The 18,170-nt window shown below is 56.0% G+C and overlaps 1 protein-coding gene across 6 annotated transcripts in view; it reads right to left on the reverse strand.

Annotated features, from left to right (window-relative positions):
* Nucleotides 1-634: 634 nt before the first annotated feature.
* Nucleotides 635-18,170, reverse strand: part of ST8SIA5 (ST8 alpha-N-acetyl-neuraminide alpha-2,8-sialyltransferase 5) — a 60,717-nt gene continuing 43,181 nt past the window's right edge. For 4 of the 6 annotated variants that reach the window (XM_019798454.2, XM_034642529.1, XM_034642528.1 and 1 more), the window contains 4 exons: nt 16,606-16,750; nt 12,883-12,995; nt 11,993-12,085; nt 635-10,877 (listed from right to left, as the gene is read on the reverse strand). In XM_019798454.2, the coding sequence (XP_019654013.1) occupies nt 10,409-10,877; nt 11,993-12,085; nt 12,883-12,995; nt 16,606-16,750 (820 nt within the window). In that variant the 3' untranslated portion in view covers nt 635-10,408. The remainder of the gene's footprint in view (nt 10,878-11,992; nt 12,086-12,882; nt 12,996-16,605; nt 16,751-18,170) is intronic. The other 2 variants (XR_002142453.2, XR_004620213.1) reach the window with 2 other exon arrangements.

Raw genomic sequence — 18,170 nt, forward strand, 5'->3', positions numbered from 1 at the left:
ACCCATCCATTCTTGCTAGAAGAAGGCTAAAGGTGAGCTGAGGTCCAGGATAGGTAGGAGACCAAGTGCACAGAGATATGTTCTCCGCCGGAGGGAGTTGGGGAGCTGGGGACAGGGAGCCACAGAAGGGTCAGGAAGAGGAGGGGCCAGAGAGGCAGGCTGAGGCTAGGGCGGCCTGGAGTGTCCACACCGGGAGGCTGGCCCTGGCTTGGGCTGGCCAAGGACATGTCAGCCTGGGGATGCCAAACATTCCATTTGAGGTTGTATGTTTGGAAGTGGTTTCCAACCCTTTCCCCTCCCCTCCTGCATCACTCTGGGATTCACGATCCGATCATTGATATGAAGGAACGGTCTGCATCTAGTATCCAGGTGGTTAAGGGACATAAAACCAAAGCACACTGAGCAGCAGGGGTCTGAAGGCAGAGGGACCGTGAAAATGCCAGCCTCTGGGAGTTCGCGCATTGTCTTCTCTGATGGGAAAGCACGGGAAGGCTTTGGACTTCCAAGGTTAGATGTGGGGAGTCTTTTCTACAGGCTAGCCCCAGTTAGGCTGTCTGCGCATGAATTTTAAAAATTGTATATATGTTTATATATGTATATATACATATATATAATCCTATTTTAAACATACTCATGGAGATTGGCATGGAAAGAACTTTTTAAAAAATGTTTATAAGAAGGTAATTAGAGCTCAGATGCCTTTTGCTGTGACTCTAGACCTTGACAGTGACCTTGCTTCGAGAGAGGTCGGTCTGCATAGCTTCCAGGTCTAAGCACAGCTGAGGCGCCACCTGCTCAGGCAGCCCTCCGGCCCTCCTGGCCTCTCCCGGACACCAGCCCGCGGTCCCCTCTCCATGTCCTCCTGTGTCCTGTAGAGTGTCGCATCAGCACTGCACCTGGTTTGGCCTGGATCTGGCTCTGAGGCCTTCCTGGGAGCCCACCTACTCCCCTGCTCGGACAAGGGCAGGTCTCATGAGGAGACCAAGCCCCCCCAAACATGCGCCCAGGGTGGCAGGAGTCCCTCGCAAGTCCCCGCAGCCTCCTCCCGTGGGGCTGTGCCGCATGAGCCCGATCCCCAAACACACACACGGCCACAGCCAAAGAGCCTTTGCTAGACGAACCGTCTGACTGGCTTTATTGGGTGGAAACGGAGGGCCTTTCAAGCACAGTGACGGATAGAAAGTACCCTGATTACACACAGAGGAGAGATCAGCCAGCACTCCCGAATCCCTCAGAGACAGCCACGCGCTGCTGGCACCGGGCTGCGGGGGGTGCGTGCAGACCCCCGCTCCTGAGCACGGGCTGTGTGAAGAGAAGGGAAGGGCAGCAGCCCCCGCTCCCGCGGCTCCTCCGACAGCACAGGACGTTTCTCTGCTGGGTGATCAGGGCAGCGGAGGGCGCGAGCCCGGAGAGCCGGAGCGGATGGTTTTCAGCAACAGTCCGGTTCCACTCAGATGGAGTGTCTCCACGTCCCAGCAAATGACACCTGGGTCTCCCTTTTCTTCTGCAGTGGGAAAGGCTCTATGGAGCACAGTGCAGTGTGAGCCAGCCCCTGAGAGAGGACAGCAAGAGAGGCACGGGGCCCAGGCGCACATGGAGGTCATGGCTGCATGGCCACTTTAGGTCGTCACATGCAATAGGCCACTCGGGGTTGAGTCAGTGCCACCAACCCCTCGGGGACAAACTCCTTTGCCTTCACAGGTGCCCCGAGGCAGGGCTTTCTGTAAACCGACCTGGAGCCAGGCTGAAGCCGCACACAGCTGCAGGGCAGGGAGCACCCAGGAGCACCCGGGAGCACACGGGAGCACACGGCTGCGGGGCAAAAGGTTCCCACTGCTCCTCTGCGGACCCCATTGTCTGTCCTGGCTTCATCTGGGAAGCAAGGTGACAGGGGACTGACTCCAAACTGTAACACTCAACAAACCAGCATCTGCTCATTGAGCTAAAGTGTGGTTAAAAAAAAAGAAATAATACATATGCATATATTTCAGTTCAAACAATACAGCTTTGAAGAAGAGTTATGGCTTTCTGAAGGGAGGGAAGTTGGGTCCAGAAAGGAAATTTTTGCAGGCCACCAAAAAGACCCTGTTGCATCCCTAAAACATTTGTGCACAATGTGGGAGCCCCGGGGAGGATCAGCTGTCCCCCAAAGCAACCTGGGGCAGAAGGACATTCTCCAAGGGCAGCTGCCGTGAGAGTCAAGGGTCCTGCTGAAGAAGGAAGGGCACAGTTGAGCTGGCTCCTGGTTGGGCTGGCAGGATCTGTCGCTTGGGACCCCCAGCCTCCTCCCAAACAGCCACAGCGCCAGGGGGCTGCACACCGGGTCTGACGCCACCTCCCTCCACAAGCCCACTTTGTTCAGGCTCGTGGCCTTGGGTGACTGTCTGCCAAGGTCAACTGCCTCCACTCCCAGCCCCCCGGGTACCGAGCCTTCTGGCTCTGGGTACCCTGAGCGCAGGACGTAGAGAGGAATGAATACCGAAGAGGGCCCTCCCCAGAGCTGGGCAGGGCGTGAGGCCAGGGGGGAAGGCCAGGCCTGGACCAGACGCCAATCAGCCTGAGCACCTCGGAGGGAAGAGAGCAGAAAAGCCCCAGAGGCTCGAGCAGGGGCCCCTCCCACGGCTCGGGAAGCGTGGGCACCCAACACCAGAACCCCCGGCCAGTCCCATGTGAGCTGGGGCATGCCACCATCATCTTTCCGGGCCTCAGTCAGGTAGGGACGTCCCTAACTGCCCCAGCCTTCTCATAGGAACCCAGCCAGTCCTGGTGGGAAATCGATGATGAAGGTGTTTGGAAAGTAGAAACCTGGGCAGGACGGGGGTAGGGGAGTCTGCGGGGGGAGGGGGGAGTCATATTCTTAAATTCACAGATAAATTCAGGCCCAGGTCACCACAGAGCCTGCCCTGGTCCCAGTGCAACAAAGCCACCTCAAGTGGCAGAGATGCAGAAAGAGAATTCCCTGCCCCCTTCCCCATCCACCACGCTGCAGTTCCCTTCAAGGGGGAGGGCAAGTGGAGGGGTGCAGCCCCCCTTCTCCTCGCCTTTTTTTCTTGGGGGAAGGGGTAGCAAGTGTCAGAGGGAACACGTGAGTCCAAAGGAGTGACGCTGCCCACCTCGTGTATCCTACGTTATCAGATAATGAACTATTGCAACTACCTGAACTTCAAGAAAACTGAGGGCTAACCTTTTAAGCACCAAGATTTCTACGATGCTGTTTTAAGTGTTTTGGGGATGGACATAACTCCAAAATGCATCAGCAGCTCCTCCACCTTCTGAAACACAGTATACTGAACGCGGTTTGTTTCCGTACCTGTGTGGTTGCGGACATCGCAGGGTGAGATCAGAAAACGCTGCGTTGCCCTCTGGTTGTGACAACATGTTTGCCCTTCTGCTAAATGGCTTCAGATCACATGGTGTTTTCTGACACGTAGAGTTTTGGTCCTTTTAATGCCATTACTGTGAGGCTATTAGCTGCCGCTTCTCGCTGGATCCAGCCCCTGTTGTCATTCTCTTCGTTCACTTTGTTATGAGAAACCAGAATCAAGTTCCCTAGAATTGAATTTAAAATTAAAGTGAACGCCACGAGGGATCTGCTGTTAGCAAGATGTTTGGTCTTCAGTGCAGAACTTTAAAGCATCTATTTCAGGGGCTCAAAATTAATTTTCCTTCATCTGAGTCCCCAGCGACCTAAGGGCTGAGTGAGCTTGCTGGGGTAAGTGGTCCTGGGGAGGGGGGTGTGCTTTGACCTTGTTTCTGTAAGCTGGTAACCATATTCTCCCTTAACAGGTCTTCAAGGTGAGTTCAGGGGGTCTTGTAAACTTTGAGGCTGAATGCAGGATTCTGAGCTGCTGGGCAGATAAAGTTCTCCCGGACCACGCTGTGGCGGGGGTGGGGGGGCGGTTCTGCAGAGGGAAGGGGCAGGGTTCTTGCCTCCCTGGGTCACACAGGCCATTTCTGTAGGAAGTCTCCTCCTCACTACCTGGTTTTCCATGGGTGCCGTGGGGGCGGGGACAGATCACTGCCCCATCTTCCCTGCCCAGGGGCCCAGGAACTCTCTGCGCTGGGAGTGCAGTGTGATGCACGGATCCTACCCACTTTCCAGCACCAGTCAGAAAATGACCTTCACCTGGTCACAGGCTGGTGGTCCCCCCTCCAGGGACACCAGCCCCTTAGCTCTGATCACAAATGTATCCTATTCCCAGGCACAAATAAGTTCTCAATTCAGGAACACTCTGAGCCATCTAACCCGGGAGAAGAAATCTGTGTACCCTTGCTTCAAAAATATTTCTCAATGTTTATTCCAATGTTTAAAATGTTCGGAAAAAGAAAAGCTATTTGGTACCTTTAAGAAGCCTCAGGCTTGAATCAGCTTTTCCCACCCCCCAACAGGGGAAAAAATGCAGGAGAACAGGGTCAAGCTAGTTGGCAAGACCCTCTAGACCAAGTGGCCGGGGACCAGCATCACCACCGCTTGGGAGCTTGGCTACGAAAGGCCCCACACCAGCTCCCCAAATCAGAGACCCCAGGGTGGGGCCCAGGAGCCCCCCGAACTCTCCAGGTGATTCGGACGCTGACGGGGTTCAGGTTGAAGAGCCGCAACAGCGGTTCCCAACCCCGGCCGCATATTAGAATCATCAAGAGAGCTGAAAGGCTAGTACCTTGGTCCTCCCTCCGACCAACTGGATGGGAGCCTCTGCGGGCGGGCGGGGTCTAGGCAGGGGTATTTCTCAAAGCTTCTTAGGTGACTCCGGAGCAGCCAGGGGGAGCCCCTCTGCCTTAGGGCCATGAATCTTAACCACCGTGCCCCTGAGTCACAGAAGATTTTTAAAAAATAAAGATAGGAGGCCCTATCCCTAAGCCAACTGAATCGATTCTCTGGGAGGGTGAGGACGTGGCGGGGCGGGTGGGGGCGGTTGTTTTATAAAGATCCCCCGTTGATTCTAATGTGCACACAAGGCTGAGAACCACAATACCAGAGAAAATAAAACTTTTACCCCAAAGCTGAGCAAGTCATTTTGTTGAAGGAAATGAGTTACTTAGTTGCCAAGGGAACCATCCCCCGAATGGAAAGAAAGTCACTGATTTCTGGCTTTTGTGCCAAGAGCTAAATCACTGACTGAAGTGTAGATTTCTCTCTTGCCCTCCCTCTCCGTCGTTTTTTGAAATGAAAAAAAAAGGGGGGAGGGTGTTCACAGAAGAGACTAGGCAGGGGAAAAAAACTAAAGACTTCAAAATGACGGGCAGAGCTGCTGTGTCTCAGGACCCTGTCTGGCCAGGACAGCCGAGCCCAGCCGGCAAAGCAGACCAGGTCCGCTCTGAGCCGCAGCAAAGGTGCCAAGATCATCAGAAGCCGGGGACAGACCAAGAAGCCGGACACAGACAGACCGGACCAGGACAACTGCTCCAGACAAAAAGGAAAATCAGAATTCTATTACAGAAACACTTAAAACAGTTAATGACATTTGAGAACAGCCTGTACCTACCTAAATGATTCTGTATGAAATAAACGAGTCACAAAAGGACAGATGCCATATGATTCCACTTGTACAAAGCACCTAGAATAGTCAAATTCAGAGAGATAGAAAGCAGAGCGGTGGCTGCCAGGGGCTGGGGGAGGGGTAGTAGGAGTCGTCCTCTGGTGGGTAAGGAGTTTGTTCTGTGACATGAGAAGTATTCTGGAGATCGGTCGCACAACAACGTGAATGTACTTAAAACACCACTGAAATGTACACTTAAAATTGTATGTCTTGTGTATTTTATCACAATCAAAAATAGAAAGACAAAGAAATCTGATAGTGTCAAGGCCAAAAGAGATTTCATAAACGTTTTAGATTCCCAATTATTTTTTTGTTGCTAGTTTAATAGTGGGTTATATTTTATATTCATATTTATAGAAAGTGCAGGAGTTGGGTTGTGTGCCAGATTTTTACTTTCACTCTTCTCTCACCCAAGACCCCGGTCTGAATTTCAAGCCAGACCCCTCACCTGGCGGCAACCACTGAACGGCAGGCATCGCGGGGTGCGGTTCTCCAGCAGTTGTGCTGACGTCAAAGGTGAAAGAGAAGGAAGACCCCAGGGTGACCCAGGTTTCTGGGGGGAGAGCAGGAGAGCCATTCACCAAGCAAGGGAAGCTGCACTGGCTGAGTGTCTAGTCTGTGCCGGGCTCTGTGTTAGGCATTGTGCACCCCTATTTCACTTAACCCTCGCCACAGCCGGAGAGGTGTCCTGGCCTCGCCCCTCAGATAAAGAATCAGAGCCTCCAGGGACTTCGGCAGCCCCCTCAAGGCCACCCAGCTAGCAAGTGGTAAGAGGCAACCTTGAAGCCAGGTTGTCCTTTCAACTATGCCCGTTAGGACACGATGAGGTTGGAGGTGCAGGATGCGTACAGACGGTCAGGAGGCCACGGTGAGCGTGCTGACTGGCGCTCGGAGGGAGAACCCGCCTGCGGGTAAGGGGGCTGAGACGCAGGGACAGGTCGGCCGGGCTGTGAAGAGATGAGATTTCTGCAGGAGCACTCCTGCTGCAAGAAGCAAGCCCTGAGGAAGCCTCACGGAAGGTGAATCAACAAAGGGGCCTGAGAAGGAACATTCAGAGATAGGAGGAACGTCAGGGGAGGGTGGTTGGATAGGAAACAAAAGAGGAGAGGACTCAAAAGGAAGGCGAAGCCATCCCTGCCACCTGTCACATGAATGTCAGGGATGAGGCCGGAGAAGCAGCCCCTGCTGGGAGGCAAGAACGCTGGCATGTCCTGTCCTCTTCCCCTGACAACTGTCCCCGAGCCCAGACTTGCCAACTCCCAGTACAGCTCCCGTGTAGCATGTGGGCTCTCGGTGCAGCGTCTGGACACGCCCCGGGAGGGCAGGGGCTATGATGTGATCGTTGGTCCCCGGTACCGAGCACAACGCCCCCGCCTAAAGCGAGTGCTCAATAATTCCTTGTTGAAGGCCCGGCTGAGGCCAGCCCTGTGCCTTCCCTCCACTGGTGGAAGTGCGGCCCCTGCCCCCCCACTCCGCAGAGTGGAGGGGCCCTGAGGCTCTCTGCTCTCCACAGCACCAGGTGATGAGCGGACGGAGCTGACTCGCAGCACTGCTGAGTCTCCAAGGTTGCATCTGACCTTAAGCCACCTTCCGTTCTGCTTGGCTAAGCACTGAGTCATTAACTTGTTTTTGCTGCCTTTCAACCCTGGAGCAGTGGGTTTAGCACAAAGGAAGACAGGAGGGTTGTTTTATTTGTGGGGAATCGATTTCCCTTAATAAGAATTGAACTGGGAATCTGCACTGCACCGTGGGTTGGTGTCGGGGCTGCGGGGAACACGGTAGGGGCTTCCTGAGTCAATGCCCAGGAAACAGTGAGCCTTTGGAAACAACGTTTCTCCCACAAACACCGACTGCTGGAGAACCAGAATGGCCTGGAAGTCAGGAGACTGGGTGAGTCCCAGTGGAGGCACCGGCTGGCCATGGGGCCTTGGGCAAGTCACTCAACATGCTGTCACTTACCATGCACTCTTTCGGGGCAGCTCTCATCTGCAAGATGTAGAGACGACCTCAACTCCCTCCAGCGCCAGAATGGCACCCATTCTACCACAGGGGCTTGGGGGGTGGGGGTGAGCGCTGCCACAGCACGTGGTGGCAGGGGACACCTCCAAGCAGAGACTGCCTTCTGGACTCACGACAGCCTCCCAGAGCATTTGTCCCTGGAGCAGGGCCCAGTCCCGCCCTGCAGTGGCACCTTCGTCAGGATCCCTCTCGTTCCAGCCCCTGTGACACTGGCTGAGAAGCCGCTAAGATGGAGGTCCGGAGCATAGGCTTTGAGGTTCCACAAACCTGGGCGCGGTTTCCTCCGTTGGGTGCCTGACCATGGGCAAGTCACTAAATCACTCTGAGCCTCCTTCTCACCTGCCCCCTGGGAGCCTTCCTACCTAAGGGGGTCTTGGGGTGATCTCGGGAGGTAATTGCAAAGACAGTGCTCCGTGCAGGGCCTGACACCATGAGCACACACTAGATGTTAGCTATTATAATAGTAATGTGGCTCGGATCCGTACATCAGGAATACCTCCAAAAACAAATTAGAGATTGTAAAGACCCTAGAGATCTTTCCTAAGCCTCTAATTGTAGAGATGAAGAAACAGATCTGTGGGGAGAGAAGAGACTCACCCTAAGAAAATGGGACCGTGAGTCCTGATTCCTCTACAGGGTGGATCATTGCATTCTAACCCCCCCTCCCCCCACGAGGGCCTTGCTGGGCAAATGCCAACCCGTGGCGCCCTCAAGTGATGGGAACCCTGATGTCTGATTGGCCACGGCTCCTGCCCGCCCCACAGCCCTCCCTGGAACGGAAGTGTTACCCAGGGGGCTCCGTCCACAGCAGGCATTCAGTAGAGCCCCAGGCACGATCTGACCCAGGCCATCTCCCCCTTGTAGTCCTGTTTCCTTAAATGGGACAGAATGGTCTTTAGAAGTCTCACAGCCCTGACATTCCACGGTTTCAAGAACTGGGCTCAGTGACCACTAACACGGGGCTGGAAAGCTTGGCTAACTGGAAACTTCCCCGGAAATACCTTCCTTGGGAGGAACGGGCAGAACCCCAGGAAGCCTGGTCGTCCACTGCCCTTGCACAGTGTTTCCCAGCTCACGGGGCTCGCTAAGGTCTATGTCGTCTCATTGGCTGCTTCCCTGCTCTACAGACAAGCGGCCCGAGGCTTGCCCAGTCAGGGCCAGGGCTCAGAACGAAGGCGGAAGGTCAGCATTTAGAACAGCGCGCTCCACAGCAGCCCACCAATGTGAAACACAAGCCCAAACAATGTGGTTTTGCCAAGGAAGGAGCCCTGGACAGGAGCCTGGAGGCCCGGGGCTGAGCCCGCGTTCTCCTGTCTCTCACTGGCTGGGCCTGCTGCTCTGCCTGTAAAAGGAGGTCATCGGATGGCGGGCTCCCCTCCCTGATGAAACCTCGAAGCTATCCACCCTCCTCAGGGCACCCAGCAGGCTGGGCTGGGTGGTGTCTGTGTACTGTCTACCCTCCATCCCTAGTAGAAAGTGACTCTGCCTCTATTCGTCACCCTGTCTTCCCAAGCCCACCCCCAGACCTAAGAAGAATAGGCTTCTGGAAAAAGGGGGGGAGTGGGAGGAAGGGGCCTCAAGTCCCTCCAGAACTAACATTCCACGAGTCCACAAAGCTAGGTTCTAAGGCAAGTCACCGCAGGTGTCTTGTGGGTAGGACCACGCTGATGGCAGAAACACCATGGGGGGAGGAAAGGGAATGAACTTCAGAGGTGAAATGCCATGTGAACCCCTTTCGGCCCAGGCCCAGTTAACTTCCCAAAGCACAGGCTGTGGGTCCGTGTGCGCGAAGGCCACCAGGCTGTGGGGTGTGGGAAGTCCTGCCTTCACAATGGGGCCTCAGTGATGCTGGTGTCGGAGGCCATGACGCACTTCCATCCGCAGAGCTTGTCAGTTCCATCTCTGTGCTTTCCAGCCCAGAGCCCACAGTTCCAGTGCGGGAACACAATGCAGCAGGATTCCTCAGGATTCAGGAACAGAACCAGGAAGGGATCTTATAAATAACTCCTGGTTAAAACAGAGCTGAAAATAAGGAGACAGGAGAGGAAGCAGATTGCGAAGCATGGGTTGAGTCAATACCATTGGCTTGAAAACCTTCATGCAAGTGGCTGGTCCTTCTCATCGGAAGATCACACGCAGGATTGGACCTGGAGGCGCTGAGGCTCTGTGTGTGCCTGAATTGTGTGAAAGAGCACGGCTCTCAGCTGCCAGTGTCACGGCAAAGATGCTAAGACACAGGGTTTGAGTTAACTCTCATGGTGTCACTTAAGGGACTCAAATCAGTTGGAGTGACCGTGGTTAAGACCCTGGATCTCCCTGAGCCACTCTGTCTTCACAGGAAGTTCTGGCAGCTGGGTTCATCTGTAAGATCCGAGATTCTAGATGGCAATTCCTGGCTTGAGGCCGCGGTATAAAACTCGGGAAGCCAAAATCTGAATTAAATCTTGACCATGCTCACATGTCTGGTCTCCCCCGATTCCGTTCTGGAGGGCTTTCCTTCAGCTGCGACAAGGCCACTGCAGTGGGTGCTCTCCCGAATGCTAAAATTGAGTGCAAATGTGCTTTATTCTCTTGCAATCCCCCAAGGCCCCTGATCTTGAGGAGTGGCTCGGCAGCATGCTACCTGCGGGCAGGGTGGGGACACGGGGCCCTGACCAAGGCTTAGCACACAGTCGCCCCCCCCCCGGGGGCCCCGTCCCTGTCTCCTGGCCCACACCCCCCCCACGCAGGAAGCTGAACGCCCGAGGTAGTGACAGCCTGACCGCCAGGCCCCCCCGCACCGCGCGGCGCAGGCGGGAGAGGGGCAGCGGGGCTCTGCTCTCCGGGGGGCCGGCCAGCCCGCGCAGCCGCCCTCAGCAGCAGTTGCAGGTGCCCGTGTGCACGCGCAGGATGCCCCGGCTGTGCAGATGCAGGAAGTTGAAGATCTCGGAGGGCATGGCGTGGAAGCCGGGGCGGGGTTTGACGTTGTCATAGTAGTGGTGCGTGATGTAGAGGCCCGAGGGGTTCATGGGGAAGGCCCAGAAGCCGAACAGGTGCACCTCCTCGCAGAGCTCGAGCGCCGCCGTGGCCAGGATGAGGCCGGTGCTGATGCGCTTGGCGCGCACCCCCAGGCTGAGCCAGTAGCGCGACACGTTGACCAGGTACTGCGGGTGGAAGTAGTACACGGCCTGCGGCGACTCGAAGTCGTCCAGCACATACTTGACGCGGATGGACACGTCGGTGTTGCGCGTGTTGTAGAAGGCAGGCAGCAGCACCGACGCGTTCTCGTACACCTGCAGCACCCGGTAGAAGGGCCGCCGCCACTTCTCCAGCTTGTGGAACCTGGGCGGGGCCAGAGCGAGAGGGTGGGCAGCCCGCTCCCCAGACCTGTGCCCCCACCCGGCACCCGGGGGCCTCTCCGGAGGCCGCAGGGGACTCAAGATGAACGCCCTGCCTTTCTCGGGGACAGCTGTTATTTGTAGAAGTGGGACCAAAGGGACAACAGTGTAGGGAGGGAGGTGCTTCACCCCAAGGGATGGGGGCATCCCAGGGTGGATTCGGTGGGAAAGGGGTGAGGAAGTGGAGGCTTTCCCTGGAGTCCTCAGGCCATTCACCTGTACTTTCTTTCCCAAGATCCCCAGTGAAGTCCGCCAAAAGAGTCTGCCTGCCCTCTGCGCCCCTCCTCGCCCACAGCCCCTCACACACCTTCTTCTTCACATTAAAGCCCCTCCCCCCTCCCCATGGGCTCATCTCCCTCCTCTCCAGTGCTCCTTCACTTGGCTGACTCTGTAAGTGTCCCTGGGCATCTCACCCGATTTACCAACTCCCCAATCTCTGGTCTCTGGCTGTCCTCCCTCTTGCCCCTGGTCTGACCTGGATGGTGTGACTGTGCCCCTCACTGGAGTTTTAACCCAGGAACCCCATTCCCCAAGGCCTTCCACACAGACCCCAGGAGGGGAACTCAGTGGGGACTGAGATCTTTGAGTGCAGCTTCTCCCCAGAGCCGCCTGGATACGCCAGCATCAGAAGCTGCCTGCCCCCATCGCCCACTGGGAAGCTTTATGGCCCATCTAGGTGAAGACTGTCTAGACCAGCACTGTCCAAGGGAAATATCATGTAGGCCACATATGTAATTTTAAATGTTCTAATGATCACAATTTAAATAAGTAGAAAGACATGGGTGAAATTAATTTTTATCATATTCTATCGAAAGCTCACAACGTTTTATTTAACTTGATATACCCCAAATACTACTATTTCAACATGTAATCAATATAAACAACTGATGAGCTGTGGCCCATCGTCTTTTTCATGGTAAGTCTCTGGAATCAGGTGTGTGTCTCACGCTACAGACAGCACGTGTCAATCTGGATGCCACACTCCCAGTGGCTGGTAGCCACACGCGACACTCACAGCTGCTCTACCGGACAGCACGAGTCCGTAGCAGGCTCACTGACCTCTCTGTGATGATGCTGGGGTTCACAGTGACCACATCCGTCTTCACGCCCACATCCATGGTGTACTTCTCCGAGATGGGGGGTAGGTTGCACCTGCGAAAGACACAGGCAGCCTGGCCACAGGCACTCACTCATCCAGAGCGAGCTGGAGCGCGGGCGGCGTGAGGGGGTGGGGAAGGCAGGGTGGTGCTCCTACAGGCAGAGGGGTGGAGGGGCAGCCAGCGGGGTGGGATCTGGGTAGCCCGCGCACAGAGGGGCAAGTTTAACTCCTTCCCCCTCCCACCCTGAGTGGCACGGTGATTATAGATCCATGACCCATGAGATCCCACTACAACCTCAACCCCAATCCCTTTGCTCTAAGCTTTTCTTTTCAACGCATCGTCTTGATCCAGGCTAAAGATTGTAAGCGAGGATCACCAAAGAGATGAGAGGGGGCTCTACCTAAGGAAGAAGTACAAGGACCAGTCTGCAGCTTAAAGCCAGGGCTAAGTCAACATTGGCGGTGGCCACAAGGACTGATTCCAAGCACTGCTTCTGGAAGAGCAGAACTCAACCAGGGAGGTGGCCACCCAGATGGCCTCACCAGCGGATCTGCACAGCCCCCGTGAGTCTTCAGGGTCCTCGGACCTGCCGTGCTCTTTAGGCACCTGCCATTCTGCAGATGTGGAGACTGGAGCCCTGACAGGTTCAGCCGCTGGCCCCAAGGGACAGGGCTGGCGAAGGGAAGGAACAAGCCAGAGGGTAAAGGTGTGCAGGGGTGGGGAGCGCAGACCGATCACCTGAAGGACAGCGTGAGGGCACGGGGCTGCTGCGCCGCCAGAGGGAGGGGCAGGGAGTGGGAGCGCCAGGGGGTAGAAGCCACAGGTGCTGAGCCCCGGCGGCTCTTTTACCGGAAGACGAAGTCCGCACTGTTGATCTCCTTCCCACAGCGGCTGTTCTTCAGGATGCCTCCGTTGCCCACCACTGCACACTTCTTAAACTGAGACCGGTAGTAGGGCATGTCCTGGGGAGGCCGGGGGCACAGCTGTCAGAGGCAAGGCCCTCCCTGCCTTCTTCCGCTGCCCTCACCCCTGTACCCCCGGCCACCTCTACAAGCCAGCCTTGCAGGGACTGTGGAGGGAAAGTGGCTATTCCACTTTGCAGATGAGAAGAGAGGTCAGGAGACTTGTTCGCAGTCCTGCTGGCAATTACGAATGAGCTGGAAGAGAAGCCAGGTCTCCACAGCCTTTTTCAGCAAGCCCTGGGATGCCCCAGGTTTCCAGAAAGAAGAGATTACAGGTTATGGCCAGTCCTGCTTGCTTTTGCTTTTCCCAGTGTTTGGAAGCTCACCTTGTTTATGACTTCCAAGATGTATATTTTATTGGTTCATGCAGATGTGCTGGGGTATGACAGCAGCAGAGATGGGGACAGGGCCCTAAACCTGGCCTTCACCCCTTTCAGCTCAGGTCCAGGTACACAGGGAGGACACAGGCCTGGGACACAAAGGTCATATGGACTGGGACAGATGCTGCGACTTGGCAGCAGCAGGGACGAGAGACTAAGGGCTGAGTAAGCAAGGCCACCACAGGGGATCAGTGAGAGCCTGGAACCCCTCAAATCTGTGCAAAGAAAGAGCTCTGAGTGCAGGAGAGCCCGGGTCTCACCCCCCAGTGACAGTGGCACTCACAGGAGCCCTGGGAGTGACCATCTCATAGCACTTTGACCTTGTCGTATCCTGACTGCTGGGGTTAGCTCAGTCTGGGCACTGCCTGCCCACAAAGGCTCCCTGGGCATGTCCTCCAGGAGACCACAGGCAAATTGGCAGGAAAAAGCAAACGCTGGCTGGCCTGAGGATTAAGAGTCCTGGTTCTGCCACATCCCTGCTCTAGGTCATAATCCCCTCCTGGGCAACGGGAGGCAGACGGAGCCCAGCAGCCACATGCAGGGCACAGGCAGAAGCACAGACCTGGAGTCAAGGGCAGGGTGACCAACCACCCCAGCGTGCCCAGGACGGGGGAGCTTTGCCTAGGATGCAGGACTTTGCTTGGCTCAAACCAGAAGAGTCCGGGGCCAACCAGATTGGGTGCCCGAGGCAAAAGCCCCAAGGCGAGCCCTGGTTTTGCCCCATCATGAGATGAAGGAACCATGGACAAGTGCTCTGGGCTCTCAGCAACTCTGTTTTTCCATCTGCAGAATTTGGATAGCACCATGCGAGTGTCACGCTTTTCAGTGCGATGCTGCAGAGGACAGGTGCTCAGCTTGGCGCTTGCTGACACGTTGGGCCAGATCATTAGTCGTTGTGGGGCCCTGACCCGTGCGCTGCACAACGTTTAGCAGCATTCCTGGCCTCTCCCCACTCGAGGTCAAGGGTGTCTCCCAATCATGACAGCCAAATGTCTCCGAACATTGCCAAAGTTCCCATGGTGCAGAACCACGGGTATAAACGAGAAGCCTACCCAGCGCGGTACTGGACCCACGGTATATCTGCAAGGGAACCAGGTTGTTACTACTGTCATTGGGCCCCAGAGCTCCCCCGCCCAGGAGCCTGTGGGGCAGCACCCCTCCTAGCACACATCGGCGGGCCAGCCCTGGATGACAGTGGCCCTGCGGCACCCTGGGCTTCTGGTGGGGCCCACTGCCGGGTGGGGCCATGGAAAATCACAGTGCAGCGGACGTTCAGGAAGGAGGCTAAATCTGCAGGAGAGGCTGCGTCTGTCTGTGGGAAGCTGTCCCTCAAGGCCCATTTTCCCTGGAGAGACGGGCCCAGGGACCAGGAGGGGAAACAAGGGTATCTCAGAGCCGGTGGGGAAAACTGCACTGTTTGACTTCTACCAGGGAAAGGAAAAAACCGAAAGTTATCTTTGGAGAGATAGAGGCCTTTATGTTCTATGTCAGTGTTTCCCAAACTTCTGTACATCAGAAACAACCTGGAGTACTTTCTGAAAATAGAAACTCCTGGGCTCCATCCCAGAACCACGGAATCAGCATCTCCAAGGCGGGGGTAGGAGACCGAGAAGCTGTATTTTATACAAACCCAAAGAAAGACTTACCCTGAGGCAATACTCTATGTCACAGGCTCTAATTCGGGGGGGGGGGTTGCAGGGGCTCATTGCGGCCTGCGGGCCACATCACACCTTCGGCCTGTTTCTGTACGCCCCACAGGCTAAGCGTGGATTTTATCTTTGTAAATGGTTGGGGGGAAAATCAAAAGAAGAAGATGCTGTGACGTGTAAAAATTCGGTGAAGTTCCCGTTTCAGAGCCTAATAGGAGCTAGAGTGTTGCTGGAGCCCGGCCACGCTCGTTTGCTCAGAAGGTCTGTGGCTGCTTTGTGCGGGTGCCAAAAAGGTGAATAGCTGTGACACAGACCATATGGCCCTTAAAGCTTAAAATGTTTACTCTCTGGCCCTTTCCAGAGAACGTTTGGCAACCGTGCTCGAACTCCCTGGGCCTCGGCAATCCAAACCCATGGCCTTCCGTGGACCCATATGTCATAACTGTGTGAGCTGTGTGTGACCCACCGGCACGACCCACGTGAGATGCAAATCCACCTGCTGTCCCCAGCCTCCTGTCCCAGGCCTTGCAAGACCCTTGTAAAGGTGGCTTGTATCCATCACCCTCCAGTGTGGTGTCTGTATGACACGTCTCCCGCTCCGGCTCCTCCCCGCCACCCCCAATGTTACCGGTGCCCTCTGTGCAAGTACCAGAACACAGGGAGCCCTGGGCTTTGTTTTGTGACCTCTCCCGTGGAAGCAGGGCAGCCTAGACCCTTGGATTTCCATCTGGGAAGACCTGAACACACCCCCATTCAGCAGGTCTACACCCTGGACCCACTAAGTCCTGTTCTGGACCCAGCACTCTCCAGGAGGTGGTTATGCACACATCCGGTGAAATCTTCCTCCTCTTCAGATGGGAACCATCAGAATGAGCTGAAAATGCAGGTTCCAGGGCCCCTTCTCTGAGAGTCTGATGCCGCGATCAGGCCACAGGTGAGTGCATATGCCCAGGCTTCAGTGACCTGAGCTGTTCACTCAGGGGGATCACTTACCCTGGGGTCCCCCCTGTGACCAGGGAGCCACTGTGCCAGCCCTAAAAAACAACCTACGTCCAGACTCCTTTAATGTGGAAGGAGAACAACTAACATCTATCTTGTTTCAGTGAGATTTTCAGTAACGAGCAGCCACACCTGTTCCTAGCCCAGACTCCAGTGTTACGGACAGGGAGACTGAGGCCTTGGAAGACATCCTAACCATCCAAGATCAGCCAACATGAGGTCAATCTTTCTCACTTTGCTTTCTACTGGTTTGTGATTTCTTGGGCACACAACCTTTGCATGAATGTTTTTGCTCCTGCACCTGTCTCCAGTGGGGGACAAATGCTTAATCCCTCTCCCAGATGGCTTCAGGATGTCCCCTGCGAGTAACACAATAACCAAACTTTGACAAGCACTCTCACCAAAGTTACTCAGAGAGTAGCCAGTTGGCATTCACCGTGCTCAGTCTACTGAGCCAACCAGAGCCAGGACAGTGGGTGCAGAGGGCACAGCAGAGGGATGTCACACTCCCTGCACAAGGCCACACAGGGCCACGTGGGGTCACCCCTGGCCCCGCCCAGGCGGCCCTGCCCCAAGCAGCACCTTTGGGAACATTCGGAAGACCTCCTGGTTGATGTGGTAGATGCCGCTGGTGTCCACTTCATACTTGAGCTTTGTCCCCAGGGGTGTGTTCTTCTGGGTGGTGAAGAGGAAGGAGGGGGCATTGCAGCACCTGGACAGAGTGGACCTGCCAGGCAGGAGACAGAGCGGGAGAGACAGGTGACACGGGGCAGAGCCAAGCCTCTGGAAGAACAGAGGGGTCATGGAACTGAGGCCCCTCCAGATGACCAGGGAGCACCGTGCTCTCCCACCCACCCCTTCCCACACCCACCCCTCACCCCACACCTCTGCTCATGCTGTTCCCTTGCCTTCAACACACCTCCCAATGCCTCCTCTCCTCACACTGGCCTTGCTCCCCGTGAGCTCCCAGCTGCCCACCCCATGGACCTCACTGGCCTCCGCAGACCTGGAGCACAGACTGGATGCTATCCACTTCATCGCCTACCAACTCCCTCCCCGCCTGAACGGAAGCCCCTTGACGGCAGGGACCCTGCCTCTCCGGGCCCTGCTCGGTGTGAGTCACACGAGTGTCGACAGCCAGCTGCTGGCCAGTCCCGGGACGAGCCATGCCTCACTCGGGCATTCATCAAGATCCATTAAGCAGACTCGCTGGAAACGCTATTTCTCCAGCCTTGATGGACATCCGGGGATACGGAGCTCGTCCTTGGGTTCCAGGCCCCTGTCAGACCGTAAACAAGGCAACCCTGCCTCGTAGGGGCAAAAGCCCAAGACCAGACTGTCAACAGAAACGTGCAATTTCAGTCATTGAGGAAGTGCATTAGGAGGGGTGGTCAGAGAGTGGGCTGGCGGGCTGCTGCGGGACCCTTCCTGCGGAAGGAGTCGTCGCACTGACTTCCAGAATAGGTTCTCAGGAGTTCACTGTTTCTACAAAAAATAAATAAAAAGCCCCCTCACCGTGGCTTTCACTTGTAAAAACACTCAAACACAAGCTTCTGCAAGCAGGCTTTACAAAAATAAAAAATAAAAATAATAAACCCCTCTGGGCAGAAGGCGGCTGCTGAGGCAGACCCGGGAGCGGACCCGCGAGTAGTCCCTCTGCCTCAGCTGGTGCTCGGCCTGGTCACTCGCTCTCCGAGGCCTGGCGAGGGGTCAGGCCCCAGGCACCGCCCTCCCCTGCCCTCGGGGCCCAAAGCCATCCGCCCTGGCTGCCCAGGGGCTACACCTAACAAAGCAGGCCAGCTGCTGCTCTCACATGGGGGCTTTGAGCCCACAAGGCTCCGTTTCCTCCAGAAGCAGCAGTGGGGTGCCGAGTCCACGTCGGCCTCCTCCCCCCAACACTGGCTCCAGGCACGGTCCCATGCAGTGCCCAGGTGGCCCCAGGAGGGATGGGACACCATCTCCACGGAGGCAGGATGATGACCACCACCACCGTTGGAGGAGCTTTCTGGAAAGTCCCCCTCCCAGGTCTGGGATGGAAACTTGGGGTTGCCACCCTGGTGTCAAGAGGCCTGGGTTCTAGTGGTTCTAGTTTCTGCTCAGCTCCCACCAGCGGGGGGGCCCTGGGCAGGTGTCTTCCCCAGGCTGGA

The sequence above is a fragment of the Ailuropoda melanoleuca genome, chromosome 14 (assembly GCF_002007445.2).
Source record: "Ailuropoda melanoleuca isolate Jingjing chromosome 14, ASM200744v2, whole genome shotgun sequence".
Classification (NCBI taxonomy): Eukaryota; Metazoa; Chordata; class Mammalia; order Carnivora; family Ursidae; genus Ailuropoda; species Ailuropoda melanoleuca.